The sequence below is a fragment of the Marmota marmota genome, unplaced genomic scaffold (genome assembly GCF_001458135.2).
Source record: "Marmota marmota marmota unplaced genomic scaffold, marMar, whole genome shotgun sequence".
Classification (NCBI taxonomy): Eukaryota; Metazoa; Chordata; class Mammalia; order Rodentia; family Sciuridae; genus Marmota; species Marmota marmota.
Genome location: NW_026000171.1, coordinates 6,550,239 through 6,565,252, shown reverse-complemented (window position 1 = coordinate 6,565,252; position 15,014 = coordinate 6,550,239). Strand labels below are relative to the sequence as shown.

General features: G+C 39.5%; 1 protein-coding gene across 2 annotated transcripts in view; it reads right to left on the bottom strand.

Moving 5' to 3' along the window:
• Positions 1 to 15,014, bottom strand: part of Cacna2d4 (calcium voltage-gated channel auxiliary subunit alpha2delta 4) — a 109,279-nt gene that overhangs the window by 90,393 nt on the left and 3,872 nt on the right. For both annotated transcript variants that reach the window (XM_048787712.1, XM_048787713.1), the window contains exons 3-6: positions 13,473 to 13,589; positions 12,897 to 12,956; positions 11,544 to 11,706; positions 10,448 to 10,579 (exon numbers count right to left, since the gene is read on the bottom strand). In XM_048787712.1, coding sequence (XP_048643669.1) covers positions 10,448 to 10,579; positions 11,544 to 11,706; positions 12,897 to 12,956; positions 13,473 to 13,589 — 472 coding nt within the window. The remainder of the gene's footprint in view (positions 1 to 10,447; positions 10,580 to 11,543; positions 11,707 to 12,896; positions 12,957 to 13,472; positions 13,590 to 15,014) is intronic.

Below are 15,014 nucleotides of genomic sequence, written 5' to 3'. Positions count from 1 at the left end.
TAGACAAAAGGGAATGAAGGGAAGGAAGTGGGGATGGGAATGAGAAAGACAGAAGAATGAATCGGACATAACTTTTCTATGCTCATATATGAATACACAACCAGCATAACTCCATATCATGTAACCACAAAAATGGGAAGTTATATTCCATGTTCGTATGCTATGTCAAAATACGTCCTACTGTCATGTACAACTAGAAAGAAGAAATAAATAATCTAGTTAATAAAAAACAAACAAACAAACAAGACACTCACACACACTTAGTGAAACTGCAGAACTTCAAAAGCAAATAAATACATATCTTGAAAAAAAGCCACAAAGACCAAAACACTAAAAAACAAATGCCAAATGTCTTCTTTGATATAAGGAGAGTAACTAAGAACAGAGTAGGGACGAAGAGCATGAGAAGAAGATTAACATTAAACAGGGATGAGAGGTGGGAGGGAAAGGGAGAGAGAAGGGAAATTGCATGGAAATGGAAGGAGACCCTCAGGGTTATACAAAAGTACATACAAGAGGAAGTGAGGGGAAAGGGAAAAATAATACAAGGGGGAGAAATGAATGACAGTAGAGGGGGTAGAGAGAGAAGAGGGGAGGGGAGGGGAGGGGGATAGTAGAGGATAGGAAAGGCAGCAGAACACAACAGTCACTAGTATGGCAATATGTAAATCAATGGATGTGTAACTGATGTGATTCTGCAATCTGTATATGGGGTAAAAATGGGAGTTCATAACCCACTTGAATCAAAGTGTGAAATATGATATATCAAGAAATTTGTAATGTTTTGAACAACCAACAATAAAAAAATTTTAAAAAAAAAAAGACCAAAACACTCAACCCTGGTGGAAGCCACAAGCCAGAAGCAAACAAACAAAAAACCAAACAAATAAAAAAGAAACCCATCACCACCACCCCAAACAACAAAAGCCAGTCTTAAATGTTGAGAGAAAAGAAGTTAATTTAGAATTGCACTCCCAGCAAAAACATCATTCAAGAATGAGGACCAGGGTCTGGGGCTGGGGCTCAGAGGTAGAGGGCTCACCTTGCACGTGGGAGGTGCTGAGTTCGATCCTCAGCACCACATAAAAATAAATAAATAAAGTAAAGGTACTGTGTCCAACTACAACTAAAAATATATTTTAAAAAGAATGAGGAGAAAAAAAGCATCCGTAGGTAAACACAATGGGCAGAGCATGCTGGGTCAGCTCTGTGAACATCAGACAAAGGAGATTTACAATGAAACGTGTCACAAGTGCTAATGAGATGAAGCAGACCAAAAAATGAACAGAGACAGAAAATTTAGTCAGTACTATTTCAGTCGGTGACCAAAATACCCAACCAGAACAACTTAGAAAAGTTGATTTCGACTCCTGGTTTCAGAAATTCAGTCCATGGTCGGCTGACTGCTGTGCTCTGAGCCTGAGGTAAGGCAGAACATTATCACAGAGCAGAGTGGGGAGGGGGATCGAGGCACCAGAAACGAAATATAAACCCCAAAGGAATGTCTCCAGAGGCTCACTTCCTCTAGTCATACCCTACTTGCCACTCAGTACAGAAGACCAAAGTGGAGTGACAGTTGCCAGAGGCTGAGGGGAAGAAATAACAGAGAGTCAAGATTCAATGAGCCTAGAACTAAAGCTTTGCAGAATGAAAAGGGTTCTGGAGATGGATGGTGTTGATGGTTGTACAGTGACAGCACACTCAATCCCAGTATGCGCTTAAAAATGTACTCAAAGATGAAAGATATAGAACATTTTATGTTATGTATATTTTTCCTCAATTTAAAAATTAAAAAAATCACAAACTCTATACCGATCAAAACTTGTGAGAGCAGCAAAAGTAGAGCTTCGGGTGGTGGGGTACAACCTTAATACTTATTTTAGAAACACAGAAAGGCCAAAAATTTAACTAGGTGTCCATTTAAGAGGTTAGGAGGAAGAACAGCTGAATAAATCCAAAGAAAGGGAAAGCAGAAAAAAATTTAGATCAGAAAGTTAGAGCCAAAATAGATCAAATATGAAACAAAGAACTAATAGAGAACAACCAACAAAAACAAAAGATGATTCCTGAAAAGACTAACAAATAGAGAAACCAATGGAAAATTATGAAAAATACATATAATTATACAAAAAAAGATACATAATAATAGATATAGCAGAGATTTAAAAGAGAATAATAGATTCATATGAATAAATCTGAAAACTCAGATGAAATGAATGGATTCTGAATAAAAGTATTTCATTAAATTTTAGGAAGAAATAGAAAGTCATATTAATGTTTCAAGTATTAACTAAATTGAAGTGATAATTTTATATCCCCATATAGAAAACTTCAGGCCAATGTGGTTTTATAGATAACTTCTATGAAACTTTCAAGGAAGAGATCTTATTCAAATTCTTCCCAAAGCCAGAAAAAAGAGAGAATGCACTCCAATTTATTTTACAAAGCTAGTATAACTTTGAAAATCCAACATGTACAGAAAGAAAAATTAGAAGACCATTTCACTTGTAAATATAGACACAAAAATCCTCTCCTTTTTTTTTTTTTTTTTTAATGAAGCTGGGAATTGAAGCCAGGGTCTTGTGCATGCTGGACAAGTGCTCTACCATTGAGCTATGCCCCCAGCCCTAGATGCAAAAAACCTAAACAAAATATTAATAAACTGCCAGGCACTGAGGCACACGCCTGTAATTCCAGTGGCCTGGGAGGCTGAGGCAGGAGTATCATGAGTTCAAAGCCAGCCTCAGCAAAAGTGAGGCACTAAGCAACTCAGTGAGACCCTGTCTCTAAATAAAATACAAAATAGGGCTGGGGTTGTGGCTCAGTGGTTGAATGCCCCTGAGTTCAGTCCCTGGGACCTAATAATAATAATAATAATAACAACAACAACAATAATAAACACAACCAATGTATAAAAGGATTTACTATAATCAAGTTAGGGTAGTCATAGGAAGGCAAGGATAGATTCACATGAGAAAATTCAATAGTTAAGTGGGCAAAATATAATATGTATTTCACAGAAGAGGAAGAACAAGGAGTTAATAACATAAAATGGTGCTCTACTTCATGAGTGACCAGGGAAATGCAAAGTCAAACCACAGTGAAATGCCATTTTTTTTTGACTAAAAATTCATCAACAAAAATTTTAAAATTTAATGATATCCAGAATTAAAGAAGATGTGGATCTCTTAGTCATTGCTTATTGGAATGTAATTGGTACAAGTTTCTGAAACACAATTTGAAATTTTTTGTCAAAGGTGAACATTCATATATCTTAAAACTTAGCAAGGAGCTGGGGTTGTGGCTCAGTGGTAGGGCGTTTGCCTAGCATGTGTGAGGCACTGGGTTTGGTTCTCATCCCCACATATAAACAAATTAATTAAATAAAGGTCCATTAATAAAAAAAACTTAGCAATTTTATTCCTAGGTATAAAACTAAGGGAAACTCTTATATCTCAGGATATAATATATCTCAGGAGACAAGAGTCTTTATAACAATATTGCTTATAAAAATGAAAAACAAAGATGGGAAGCAATTCATATAGGATCAAAAGGATGGATAAACTGTGACAAAGAAGATGTGACAATACAGATGAAGAAGCAAGCTCCAAATATCCATATACTAAACTAGTTTTATGTATTTCAAAGAACAAGCAAAGCAGAAAGAGGATTCTGGAAGATGGCAGAGTAGGCAGCACCAGAAATCCATCTCCCTATCTAGGGAAGAATCTGTGCTGGTAGAATCTGTCGTAACTATTTTGGAACTTTGGTGTCTATTAAAGGCTTGCAACTTGTAGGGGAAGTCTTTGATAGTATATTGCAGTTAATTTCTCTCAATTTTAGCTCCTAGCATAATAGCAGCTATCCACCCCCAACAACCCATCCCCTGGCTCTGTGGCAGGCAGCTGTGCATGTGTTCTCAGGGCAGCTTGTACACAGCTTGCAGGAGCCACCATGGGCAAAAATGGACCCTGTTGTATATGGACCCTGCATATATGAAGTTCCTCCTTATCAGCAAATACTTTAAATATATGCATATATGAAGAAAATTATTCCTGACCATGCCTGCCCAGGAAAATGCTCAGAAGAGACTGAGAAGACCTTAAATTTACACCTCAGGCTGATCTTCATCCCAGAGAACCTACCAAAAAATGAACAAACAACAAGCACTCAATCAAACAAGCCAAAAACCATCACTAAAACAATAGTAAAACCCTGGATAAGGGAGAGAGTCCAGTTTTCAGGATTATCACACTGTTAGATTTAAATGTTCAGTTTTCAATTAAAAAAAAATCACTGGGTATACAAAGAAATAAGAAAGTGTGGCTCAGTCAAGGGGAAAAAACTGTCTGAAAAATATCCAATGCAAATCTATTAGACAAAGACTTTACAACTATCTTCAAGATGCTCAAAGAACTAAAAGAAGATGGGGAGAAAGCCAAGAGACAATATATAAACAAAATGGAAGTATCGGTAAAGAGATAGAAAATCTAAAGAAAAATTTAAAAAAAGAAATTCTAGAACTGAGACTGTAATAACTGAAATGAAATATTTGCTAGAAGGATTTAAAGGAAATTTTGAGCAGGAAGAAAATAAAACTAGTGAAATTAAGATGGGACAATGAAAATCATTGAGCCTAAGGGACAGATAGAAAAAAAGGTTGAATAAAAATGAACAGAGTCTCAGGACTCTGTTCAAGTTGGGATTCCATCAAGTTGACCAACATCACTGGGGAGTATCCCAGAAGTAGAAGAGTAAGAGAGCAGGTAAAAGAGAGTACTTGAAGAAACAACAGTTGAACACTTTCCAAATTGGATGAAAGACATGAATATAAACATCCAGGAAGTTCAACAAACTAAGTAAGATGAATTCAAAGAGATCTATATTAAGACACATTATAATCTAGTTTTCAAAAAGCAAAGAAAAAGAGAGAATCTTAAAAGCAGCAGAGAAATTAAGACATTCCCATAACTGAGGGAGCTGGTCATTACTAGACATCCCCTGCAAGAAATGCTCCATGGAGTCCTGCAAAGTGAAATGAAAGGGCACTAGACAGGACTTGAAGCCATTTGGATAAAGACCTCAATAAAAGTAAAGACAAAGGCAACCATAAAACTAGTACTTAACACTAGTTTGAACTCTACTCTTTGTTTTCTGCATGATTTAAAAGCCCAATAAAATTTTAAAAAAATTATTAGTCTAAAACAAGTATTATTATGACTTTGGCAATTCCACATTGGGTTTTCTACATAATTTAAGAGACTAATTCCTTTAAAAGAATTATTGATTTATTTTGAGGCACATGATGTATAAAGATGTAATTTTGTGGCATCACCCACCAAAGGGGTGGAAAGGGAGCTGTAAATGATCAGGGTTTTGTATGTTATTGAAGTTCATCTGGTATAAATTTAAATTGGAATATTATAAACTTGGGGTGTTAACTGTAATCCCACTTGTAACCACCAACAAAATGGTTATAGAATATGTACAAAAGAAAATGAAAACAGAATTTAAAAGATCAACTAAACATAAAACAAGACAGTAATGCAGGAAATGAGGACAAAAAATTATAAGGGATATAGAAAACAAATAGAAAAAAGATAAGGATATAGCAAAATGATAAAATTTCCTCCTTATTAGCAAATATTTAAATATAAATGGATTAAACTCACCAACCAAAAGATGGAGGTTAACAGCTTGGATAAAAACATGATCCAACTATTTGCTGCCTATAAGAGACTTCAGATCCAAAGACACAAATAGGTGAAAGTGAAAGAATGAAAAGAGATAGTCACAAAAATAGTATCCAAAAATGATCAAGATTGGTATATAGTATTAAACAAAAATAATTTAAACTAAAAAGTTTATGAGACAGAGAATAATAATATATATTAATAAAAGGTTTAGTACAGCAAGAAGATACAACAGTTGTAAATATGCACCTAATAGATCATTAAAGCACATGAAGCAGACACTGACAGAATTGAAGGGAGACGTAGACAGCTCAACAGAGACTTCAATACTCAACCACACAGAAGGTAAAAGGAAAATAGAGGACTTACACAACATAATAACTCAGCTGAGTCTAACACACATATACAGAACATTCTACCACCAACATACTCTTCTCAAGTGCACCTGGGACACTTTCTAAGATAGACTATATGTTGTTAGGTCATAAGTTTAGTCTCAGTAGATTTTAAAAAATAGCTAATATACAAGGTATTTTTTTTTAACCACAGTAGAATGAAGTTAGAAATCAATAACAAAAATTAACTAGAAAAATCGCAAGTTTGTGGAAATGAAATAATACACTCTTAAAGAACAAATGGGTCAAAAAATTAGAATAAAACAAAAGAATGAAAATGAAAACAGCAATTAGAGCTTATGGGTTAAAGTGAAGGCAATGCTAAATGGGAAATTTATAGCTATTAGGAAATAAGTGAACTAAAAAGTGGATTCTTTGTAAGATCAACAAAACTGACAAAGCTTTATTTAATGAGAGGACTAAGAAAAAGAAGACTCAAGATATTAAAATTAGAAATGAAAGTGGGGATTTTATTACCAATTCTATAGAAATAAAATGATTGTAAGAGAAGGTTATGCACAATTGTTTACCAACAAATTGGATAGCTTAGATGAAATGGACAAATTCCTAGAAACAGAAAACCGACTAAGACTAAATTATGAAGAAGTGTGAAATATGACCCAACCTATAACTAATAAGGGGATTTAATAAAAAATTAAAAATCTCCCCACAAAGTAAAGCTCTGGACCTGATGGCTTCACTGGTAAATACGGCCACATGCAAAAAACCCATACCAATACACAAAAAAACTTTGAAAAATTGAAAAGAAGAAAATTCTTTTTAACTTTTCTGTAAGGCCAAAATTACCTTAATCCAAAGTCAGAAAAGATATCATGAGAAAAGAAATCTACAGAGCAATATTCCTTAACATTGATGTAAAACTCATCAATAAAATACTAGGAAAGAACCAAATAAACAACAAAACAAAAACAAATTCAGCAGCACATTAAGAGTTTATGCCAAGGATTCATTTCTGAGATGCAAAGATTTTTCAACATACAATAATTGACCACTGTAATATACCACATTAACAGAATGAAGAAAAAAAATCCACAAGATCATCTCAATTAACGCAGAGAAAGCGTTTGACAAAACCCAACACCCTTTTATCATAAGAAAGACTCAGTAACTAGCAATAGAAGGAAACTACTTCAACATAATAAAAGCCATATATGAAAAAAGCCACACAGTCAACAGCACACTTGGTGAAAAATTGAAAGCTTTTTCTCTAAGATCAGATATAAAACAAATAATTCTGATTTTTCCATTTCTGTTCAACACAGTACTGGAAGCTCTAACCAAAATAAGTAGGCAAGAAAAAGAAGCAAAAAAAAAAAAAAACATACAAGGCAGAAAAATAAAATTATCTCTTTTCACAGACTGTATGATCTTATATGTAGAAAGCCCTAAAGGTTCCCTCTCTCTCTCTCTCTCTCTCTCTCTCTCTCTCTCTCACACACACACACACACACACACACACACACAGTTAGACTGAATAAATAAATTCGGAAAATTGCGGGATACAAAGTCAGTTGAATTTCTATTAATTAATAATGAACAATCTGGAAAGAAAGTTACCAAAATGTTTATATTTACAATAGCATCAAAAAGAATAAAATAGGAATTAACCAATAAGGTGAAAGATTCATTTTGTACAATGAAAACTGCAAATATTTCTGAAATAAATTAAAGACAGGGATGGGAATAGGAAAGACAGAATGAATCGGACATAACTTTCCCATATTCATATATGAATACATGACCAATGAAACTCCATATCATGTACCACCACAAGAATTGGATCCTAATTAGAATAAGTTATATACTCCATGTATGTATAATATGTCAAAACATACTATACTGTCATGTATATCTAAAAAGAACAAATATTTTAAAACTCAAAAAAAAATTTTTTTAAAGAAATTAAAGACAGAGATAAATGGAAACACACGCCCTCTTCATGGACTGGAATATTAAGATGTCAACACTACCCAATCTCCTGATTCAGTGCAGTCTCCCTCAAAATCTCAATGACATTTTTTTTGCAGAAATTGAAAAACCCAATTTAAAATCAGCATACTATAGTGTTGCAGCCACATCAATGTGGCTAAATTCATAATAGCCAAACTATGGAACCAACATAGATGTCCTTCAACAGATGAATGGATAAAGAAAATGTGGTATATATTCACAGTGGAATATTACTTAGCCTTAAAGAAGAGTGAAATGATGGCATTTGCAGGTAAATGGATGGAGCTGGAGAATATCATGCTAAGTGAAATAAGCCAATCCAAAAAACCAAAGACTGAATTTTTTCTCTGATATATGGATGTTAATTCACACTAATTGGGGGTGGCTAGGGAAAAATAGAGGTACTTTGGATTAGGTAGAGAGGAGTGAAGGGAGGGGAGGGGACATGGGGGTAGCAAGGATGGTAGAATGAAACATACATTATTATCCTATGTGCATATATGACTATAGACTGGTGTGATTCAACGTCATGTACAAGCAGAAGAATGAGAAGTTATACTCCATTTATGTATGATGTATCAAAATGTATTCTATGGTCATGTATAACTAATTAGAACAAATTAAAAAATCTAAAAAAATCCCATCCTAAAATTCATAAGGAATCTCAAGGGATTTCAAATAACTGAAATAATCTTGAAGAACAAACTGAAAGAGTCACATTTCCTGGTTTTTGAAACTTCCTACAAGGTCACAGTAATCAAAACTGCATGTTATTGGCAAACAGCAATGAAATGGAATAGAGAGCCCAGAAATAAACCCTTCTCGTATGATTAAATCATTTTGATCAAGGCACTAAGACCATGCAATGAGGGAAGGGCATTCTTTTCAACAAATGGTTTGGGCAAACTGCATATCCACATGCAGAGGAATGAAGCTGGACCCTTATCCAACATCATCAACACAAATTATTTCTAAATGGGTAAAACACTTAAGTATAAACCTACAACTATAAAATTCTCAGTGTGGGGGCTGGGGATGTGGCTCAAGTGGTAACACGCTTGCCTGGCATGTGTAGGGCACTGGGTTCCATCCTCAGCACCACATAAAAATAAAATAAAGATGTTGTGTCCTCCAAAAACTAAAAAATAAACATTAAAAATTTCTCTCTCTCTCTCTCTCTCTCTCTCTCTTTAAAAAAAAAAAATTTCTCAGTGTGGCTTTGTTGTGCCTTGGTAATTTCTTTCTATTGTTTTCTATTGCTTGGTAGAAAACAGAGGAAAATCTTCATTACATTGGCCTCAGCAATGATATTTTGGGTATGACACCAAAGGCAAGACAAAAAGAAAAAAACAGACAAATTGGACTTTGTGAAAGATTTTTAAATTTGTCCATCAAAAGACTCTCTCAACAGGTTAGAAAGCAACCCACAAAATGAGGGAGAATGTTTGCAAACCACATGTCTGATCAGGGATTAGTATTTCAAATGTATAGAGAACCCCTAAAACTCAACAACAACAGCAAACAACCCAATTGAAAAATGGATAAAGCATTTGAATAGACATTTATCTAAAGGAAGAAGATATACAAATGACTAATAAGCACATTAAAAATGCTTGAAATCATTAATCATTAAGGAACTGCAAATCAAAACCACAATGAGATACCATATCACGTCTATTACCCCTGCCATCCTGATACAGGTGACAAGTGTTAGCATGAAGGTGGAGAAATGACCACCCTGTCACTCTCGATGGGAATGGAAAACAGTACAGCCTTATAGAAAAAGTATGATGGTTCCTCGAAAAATTTAAAAAAGAATTACCATATGACCCAGCAATTTCACTTCTGGAGCTACATCCCCAGTCCTTTCTGTTTGAGTTTATACCCCAAAGAATCAAAATTAGCATCTCAAAGAGATATCTGTACACAACTTTCTTATCAGCATTAGTCACATAGCCGGAAGGTGGAAGGAGCCCAAGTGTGCATTGAAGGATGAATGGATACACAAATATATCACATATGGACAATTGAAAGTTATTCAGCTTTAAAAAGGAAAGGAATTCTGACACATACTACAACACAGATAAATCTTAGGGGCATTAGGCTGAGCAAAGTAAGTCAAGCATGAAAAGACAAATGCTATGTGATTTCATTTCTGTGAGGCACCTAGAGTAGTCCAAATCATACAGAGAGACTGTAGAGTGATGGTAGCCGGTGGCTGGGGTGCAAAGGGGAGAATGAGGAGTTACTGGTATTGGGAGTACAGTTTCTGTTTATAAGATGGAGAGAGCTGGTGATGGCCGCACAACCCAATTTACTGAGGGGCTAAGCCCCAGGGTTCCAGAGAACAAGCCCAGAAGATCATGGAAATGCCACCAATGTCCTCACCTGGATAGATCCTGAAGAATCCAGTTGCGCTGCCAAAATACTGCCAGGTCAATGTAGGGTCTCTCTGAAAATTCTCCACAAAAACAGGGTTCAGGGCTTCAGACATGTAGACTCCATTTAAAATATCTGGATCTGAAGGGCAAGATGAAAGAACTTCAGGGGTGACTAAGGTGCAAGCAGAAGTAGCCAAATCCTCACATGCTAAATGGACATGCGCATGCACACACACACACACACACACACACACACACACACCCTCTAGTCCAGAGACTGAGTTCTTTCCCTACTATGGTACTATGGTTTGGATATATTTGAGGGTGTCCTCAAAGGTTCATATGCTACAAGTTTGGCCTCCAATGCAGCAATTTGAGAGGTGGCGGAGTTTGGTGGGAAGCAATTGAGTTACTGAGGGCACTGCCTTGGGAAGGAATTTTTGTAGTTCTTATATGGCCCTGGTTGGTTCTTAAAGGGGATTTTTATAAAAGAACAAGATTGGCTCCTCCCTACTCTTTTTTTTGGTACTGGGATTAAACCCAGGGATGCTCTACCACTGAGATACACCCCCAGGTCTTTTTATTTTTTATTTTGAGACAGGGTCTTGCTAAGTTGCTTAGGGCTTCACTAAGTTGCTGAGACTGGTCTTAAACTTGTGATCCTCCCAAGTCTCTGGGATTACAGGCATGCACCACCATGACCAGCTCCTCCCCACTCTTTGACTTCCAGTCTCATGGGCACTTCCACCATGATGCCATCCACCATGATATGACACAGTCTGGCCCCCAGCCCAGTGCCAGTACTATGTTGTTTGGACTTTTAGCTTTCAAAAATGTGAGCTAAGTAAACTTCTTTTCTTTATAAGTTACTCGGTCTCAGATATCTTGTTCTACCAATGAAAACAGACCAATACACCATACTGTGTAGAATAATTTCTTTACTCATCCTTAGTTAAGGAGATTGGAGAGACAATTTATAGCCTGCAGTGCTACTCAGGCAAAGGAGGCAAATTCGTTGATAACACCAGTATCACCACCCCCACCCTCACAACTACCAAAATAGTTCCAAGAGAGTGATAGCCCATGGGAGCTGTGGTGGCAACCTTTGTTGTACACGTTGGTGGGCAGCTGCACATTGCTGATGGAGGTGTTCACACGCAGATTGCTGAAGTGTGCGTTGGACTCCAGGACAAACTCGGCTCCCAGCTCCACATAGTTGCCATTCTCATCCTTCTCATTGATCAAGACTGAGTTGTAGTAGTCAAACTAGGGACAGAGGGGCATCAACCCAAGAGAAACAGAAGACACGGGGGACACTGAGTCAGAGAGAAGGAAATGACTAAGTCAGAAGGATGTGAAAGAGAACTGGACAAACTGGTGGCCAAGTTCAGGGTGATGTGGGGACGACACATGTCCAGATAACTGGAGCTGAGGACACTTCAGAGTAGTTTTTGGTGTAACTTGTCCTGATTATTGCCAGGTTGTCTGCTTGGTTTAGTGTGGGTCAGAGACAGAGTCAGAGGCAAGCAGATAGAGATTCAAGGAGAGATAGAGACAAAGAGCCTCATCAACACCATTAGTTTTCTTCAGGGTGGGAAGGGTGCTGGAGACCAGAATGGCGCCCAGGTGGCCCTGTGCCCTCAGCCTGTGGTTCCCATGTACCTCTCTGAGGGACAGTGGTCTTATTTCTGTCTCTTCCACAAAGTGTGGGAGGGTCCACTTGGATTAGTACCCATAGATCCATAACCAGCCTGGCCTCCCATTTCCTCCATACTACAGGGTCACACCCCTGTGGGGTGTGCAACACCCCACACCCCTCCAAGCTCCAGCTCCCAACGCTGCAGCCAGCATTAACTTTCTAAAGCCCATGTCCAGTCATGTCTCCCCTAGCTCCCTCCCTCCAGGCTTACCATTCCTTGCAGAAGGAAAACCAGATCCTGAGCCTGGCATTCAAGGTTCCTACCATATCTCCCATCACCTCTCCAAGGCCATGTTCTGAGTCGCCTTTCTCTGGACACAAAGCGGGCTACCCACTGCTTCTTTTCTGTCTTCTCTTTTCCCTTAGCCTAACAACTCTCCTCCAGGCCTTGCCTGCCCAAATCCACACAACCTGTGGCAGGCCTTGTGCAGCTGCCTGCAGGAGTTTCTGGTGGCCCTCCCTCATCTAGTCCTCATTCTCCTATTGCCTGGTTGACCTATCCTTGTGGACTGGTCACATGCCTTCCATGAGGGCAATGTGAACTATGAGCTTCCTGAGGTCAAGACTATGCCCACTCTTGAGCTCAGGGCTTGGCTTTGCCCATGGGGGCGTACAGTATGTTTTACAAAATGAGTGGATCACCACTGTATACTCCACCCTTGTATCCAGTATCAGGCAGCTGGATCTAGTCACCCTTGGTGGCCATTGGGCGTGTGGTTGTTAAACCCTCCAGCGCCAGCTCTGGCAGAGGACTTACCACCAGAGATGCGTTGAACTCATGGTTCAGGTCTGCCTCCTCAGCAGCCTCCACCAGACTCTAAGGGACGGGAAGGCAAAGGGGACAGAGAATGGGTAAAGGGGGTCATGGGTCCCTAATAGGTTAACCATAGGATCACCATGTACCCCAACAATTCCATTCCTAGCTGCTACCTGAAGCCAAGCACCCTTGCTCTCCTCCTCTCCTCTCTCATTCCTTTGGCCATGAGGAACCACTTTCATGGTCCCCAAGTGATCTGGGGAGCAGAGGTACTTATACTGATGGGCCCTGTGCTAAGGAGACTTTGTCACTAGAATTCCACCAAGCTTAGCCGGGCCAGGTAGGAACAGAATGTCTCCAACCCTGGCATGAAGTGTCCACTTAAGGAATCCTGGTTGGTGTGAACCAATAGATACAGCAGGGCTTGAGAGGCACAGGCCCACACTCCTCTGCACAGGAATCAGACCATCCCAAACCAGTGCGGTCTCTGAAAGGACTGATAAGACCAGCCACATCCTCTGGGAAGCCCTGAGAACAAAGAGAGAAGAAATGGGGCTGGGAGGTGGGCTGGCAAACCTTGACAGCTTCGACCTTCCTGCGTAGCATGTTCTCCATGTCCTCTGAGAACTTCCTCACCAGCTCCAGGCCATCCACCTCCTCGATCTGCAGACTGGACTCCACATCCTTGTATTTCTGTTCAGGGCAAAGTGGGAGCAATGGGCACACTTTGTTCTGTACGGGGATGCTTGTGCCTGACTACATGTGGCCTCCACCCTCTAGGCAAGTGTATTCCACATGCAAAGCCTGGTTCACTCAGCTGGAGGGAAGGTCAGGACCTCTCTTCTTTGCATAATAGCACCAATAATAATAATAGCTGCCTCTTTTCAAATGCCCTCGGTCAATGAACTTGACCAAGGTCAATAGCCATTGAGCAGGGCAGCCTGGATGGGACCAAGGCTCCCAGAATTCCATGCCCACTGGAATGGGCATTGAGGATCACTGCCTGACAAACTGTCAGTGAGCCCAGGAGAGCCTGGAGAACTGGGTTCAAATTCACTTTCTGGGCCCAGGAGAGACCATTTCCCACTGAGTATTCATGAATGCCTGTTTAACTAGCTCTTCAGTCTGTTGGCCCTGTGACTTTAGGCAAATCACTCAGTTTCCTCGCCTGTAAGACTGATGTTTCCATGCCTTAGAGAAGGCTCTAGAACGTGGAGACTCTAAAAAATGTTTTTACCTAAAACTGCCACACAATTACTGCTCTGTCTTCCTCACCTGGGGCTGGAGGGTGCAAATGAGAAAATCAAATGAGTTGGTGTTTGCCACATAGGTATTATGAGGGGAAGCTGGGGTCTTAGCTGTCATTGTGGGGGTGGCAAGTGGTGGGGGGTCCAAGGACTGTAGGGAAGGGGAGATAAGAGAGCGAGGACTGCAGTGTGGACGCGGGCAGGCATGGAAGCTGCGATTCGGCCTCACTTATGAGATGTGAAGATGCCTCATGGAACTGTGGTGAGAAATCCATTGTGAACATAAAGCTCTGACTGCATGGGAATGATAGAGAAGGTGAGCTATTATTAAAACTGCTCTGGGAGTTTTAACTCCTAGAGAAAATGAAGTTTCTTATTATCTGGCACAAGGACAGGCTAGCCATACATCTGCACAAAAAGAACTGAACAGATAAAGGATGGAGGTGCTGCAGCCCTGTCTCCTCCACGAGGGCTTTCTGCCTGTGGGCTCAGACCACTGCTAGGGCACCACGTGGGCACTCCAGCTCCTGGACATGGCTGTGGGCCTGAGGGCAGGAGGTAAGGACCACTCTTTCTGCCCACCCGCTTCTACCTAGGGCCCTTGCACTGCCCTTTGAGGCTCCGCTGCCTCCTCCTCCTGCCTGCCTCCCTCTATCATGTGTTAGACCTACACCCAAGTCTGCCCACACACTGCTCCCCTTAGTTTTGAGCAGCCTTTCTGCCCACCCAATGAGGCTCTTGCGGGTCTAGTTCCATGTTGACATCAGCTTCCCAAGGAGCTAACTGACCATGCCACCATACTGTCCCCGTTGACTGGCTCTGGAGTTGAGCAAATTATTCACCTCCCTGGGCTTTGGTTTCCTTATCTGAA